Source organism: Pterocles gutturalis, unplaced genomic scaffold (genome assembly GCF_000699245.1).
Source record: "Pterocles gutturalis isolate BGI_N339 unplaced genomic scaffold, ASM69924v1 scaffold26118, whole genome shotgun sequence".
Lineage (NCBI taxonomy): Eukaryota > Metazoa > Chordata > Aves > Pterocliformes > Pteroclidae > Pterocles > Pterocles gutturalis.
Window position 1 is genome coordinate 1 of NW_010123744.1, and position 3,248 is coordinate 3,248.

The 3,248-nt window shown below is 58.3% G+C and overlaps 1 protein-coding gene across 1 annotated transcript in view; it reads left to right on the forward strand.

Moving 5' to 3' along the window:
* Positions 1-289: 289 nt before the first annotated feature.
* Positions 290-3,248, forward strand: part of LOC104465118 (protein phosphatase 1 regulatory subunit 37-like) — a gene marked incomplete at its 3' end in the record, with an annotated part of 3,214 nt that continues 255 nt past the window's right edge. Inside the window, exons 1-5 of the mRNA XM_010078036.1 lie at positions 290-317; positions 579-734; positions 1,267-1,379; positions 1,627-1,768; positions 2,683-2,849. Coding sequence (XP_010076338.1) covers positions 290-317; positions 579-734; positions 1,267-1,379; positions 1,627-1,768; positions 2,683-2,849 — 606 coding nt within the window. The remainder of the gene's footprint in view (positions 318-578; positions 735-1,266; positions 1,380-1,626; positions 1,769-2,682; positions 2,850-3,248) is intronic.

The window sequence follows — 3,248 nt, forward strand, 5'->3', positions numbered from 1 at the left end:
ATGATGCCGACACAGGACTCACCGTCCCGGCTGGGTGTGATGCCGACACCAGGCTCACCGTCCCGGCTGGGTGTGATGCTGATGCTGGGCTCGCCATCGCGGCTGTGAGCTGTCGGTGCCATTGTGCCCACGGCAGAGCCGTGTCTGTCCCCGGTAAGACGTCGGGTGTTTCTTTGCCAGCCCTGGCAGCAGGTGTAAGGCAGCGTTGGGTGGCCCCCATCGTTAAGCTAATTAATTAACGGTCAATCCCGCCCAGGCTGGAGCTAATGGTGATGTTGTGACGGCAGCGATGAGCTCAGGGTTCTGCCAGGGGAGCGGTTCGGGGGTTTAATTGTTTATTAATTTGGCGGAGCTGGAAAAAGGCGATGTGCTGGTGACGGCACGTGCCCAGCGTGGATTCACACTGGCTCCAGACGTGTCTCTTTGCGGGTGGGACAGCAGAAAAGTGGCTTTTGCCAAATTGCTTGGAATTGCGCGGCCGGGATGCTCCCAAGCCCGTGTGTTGTGCCGAGAACGTGACCGCTGGCGTGTCCCCGGCACAAGATGCGGGTCGAGGTCCCGGTTTTCCATTTTTCCAGCCACAGCTCTGAAGATGAATGTGAACCTGCGGGAGCTGTACCTGGCCGATAACAAGCTGAACGGGTTGCAGGACTCGGCTCAGCTCGGCAACCTGCTGAAATTCAACTGCTACATCCAGATCCTCGACCTGAGGAACAACCACATCCTGGACTCGGGTGAGGACCCCTCGCTTCGGGCACAGCCCCTGTTTCCCGGAGTTTTGACCCCGTTTTAAGGTGATTTGGCTGCGGGACGCAGAGCTCGAGGGGCTGCTGGAGCTGAGTCAAAGCAGGATGGTTGCCCAGAGCAGCTTCAACACGTCAAAAGGATTTTGTCAGGATAAACCTCTCAGTTTTTTAAAGCTCAGATCGTTAGAGAAGCTCTCATTGCTTCCTGGGTGGGTGGTGAGGTTCTTGGGGATGCCTCGTGCCTCGGAGTCGTGTCTTTGGGCTCCGTCTGGCTCTTGCTCCCGTCTGGTTTTTCCCCTGAGCCAAACGAGCGGCCAGATCCGATATCGACTTGGAAATTGCGAAATAATCCCAGCCCGGACTCCAGTCCTGCCTGGTTCTGGTCAATGATGCCGATGACTCGGCCGAGCGTCACGGTTTGGCGGAGGGACGGCTGGGAGGACGCGAGGGAAGGGCTGTGGGATCCGGTGGGATCGGCGCCGGCAGGGGAGGGCTGACCCCCGCCCCGGGTGTTTTCCAGGCTTGGCGTACATCTGCGAAGGGCTGAAGGAGCAGCGGAAGGGGCTGGTCACTCTGGTTTTGTGGAACAACCAGTTGACTCACACCGGCATGGCCTATCTGGGGATGACGCTGGTGAGTGGACCGTGACGCCTTCCTTGGGGAGCGATGGCTTCCATCGCTTCTCACCATCACCACCACGGCCGGATCAGCGGTGGGACAGACTGGCCAAGCGGGTCGTCATGACATACCCCCGGCACTGCGTCAGAGGAGAACCTGTCCCCCGTCCCCCTTCGTGGCCGATCGTCAGCCCTGGCCTCAGTGATGTGGTTCCAGGTCCTCATCCCCTCCGCCTCAAGCTGGTTTTTTTTTCCCCCCACAGCCTCACACACAGAGCCTGGAGACCTTGAACTTGGGCCACAACCCCATTGGGAACGAGGGCGTCCGTAATCTGAAGAACGGGCTGATTGGGAACCGCTCCGTCCTGCGCCTGGGCTTGGCGTCCACCAAACTCACCTGCGAAGGTGGGTGGAGGCCGGCGCACGCCGGATGTGCCGGCCACGACCCCGGTTGGGCTGGTGACTGGCCAGTGACAAAAAAAAATCACTGGTGGAGTGGCCCTCGCTCCTGAGCAGCACATGGCCATCCCCATCCCATCCCAATCCCATCCCCATCCTGTTCCTTTCCAACTCAACCCATCCCAATCCCATCCCGTTGCATTCCAACTCAAGCCAACCCATCCCCATCCCAACTCAACCCAGCCCAATCCCATCCCATCCCTATTCCCCTTCCCATCCCCATCCCATTCCATCCAAACTCAACCCAATCCCATCCCCATTCCATCCCCATCCCAACCCAACCCAACCCCATCCCATCCAACCCCATCCCATCCCAACCCAATCCCATCCCATCCATCCCAACCCAACCCAGCCCAGTCCCATCCCATCCAAACCCATCCCATCCCAATCCCCATCCCATCCCCATCCCGTTCCATTCCAACTCAACCCAACCCAATCCCATCCCATCCCAATCCCATTCCATCCCAATCCCATCCCAAAACACCCTCCTGCCCTTGCCCCTGTCCCATGGAGCACATCCAGGGCTCACCACTGTCACCCTTGGGGGCCCAGCGGTGTCACCCTTGGGGACCCAGTGATGTCACGATCAGGGATCTGGCGGTGTCACCATCAGGGATCCAACGGTGTCACCCTTGGGGGCTCGGCCGTGTCACCGTCAGGGATCCAGTGGTGTCACCGTCAGGGATCCAACGGTGTCACCCTTGGGGGCTCGGCCGTGTCACCGTCAGGGATCCAGTGGTGTCACCCTTGGGGATCCAATGGTGTCACCGTCGGGGATCCGGCAATGTCACCCTCAGGGATCCGGCAGTGTCACCCTCAGGGATCCGGCAGTGTCACCGTCCCCTCTCCTGCCCCCACAGGTGCCGTGGCGGTGGCCGAGTTCATCGCCGAGAGCCCGCGGCTGCTGCGCCTGGACCTGCGGGAGAACGAGATCAAGACGGGCGGGCTGATGGCGCTGTCGCTGGCGCTGAAGGTCAACCACTCGCTGCTGCGCCTCGACCTGGACCGCGAGCCCAAGAAGGAGGCGGTGGGGGACACGTCCCTCGCTGTCCCCCTCCCACCCTTGGAAAAAGGGAGGTCTTGGGAAAATGCCGGCGCCTCCAGCCTTCCTCTCGCTTCCACCGCTTGGCCATCTATTTTTTTTTTTTTTTGAAGCTGAAATTAATTCCCTGCCCATCCTTGAAATTAATTTTCTTTAAGTTTAATAATTCATTTTCTTTCATTTTTATGATCTTTAATTAGTGAATTAAAAATTAATTTCTCATCTGAACCCACGGATTTCACTTGCCCTGCTGAGGTCTGAGCATCCCCAGGGATGAGAATCCCACCATCCCAGCGGTGAGAAACTGCCCTCGGAAAACTCAATTTTCGAGCAATTTAATTATTTCATGGGGAAACATCAATTGCATCATACAAGGAAGAAAAA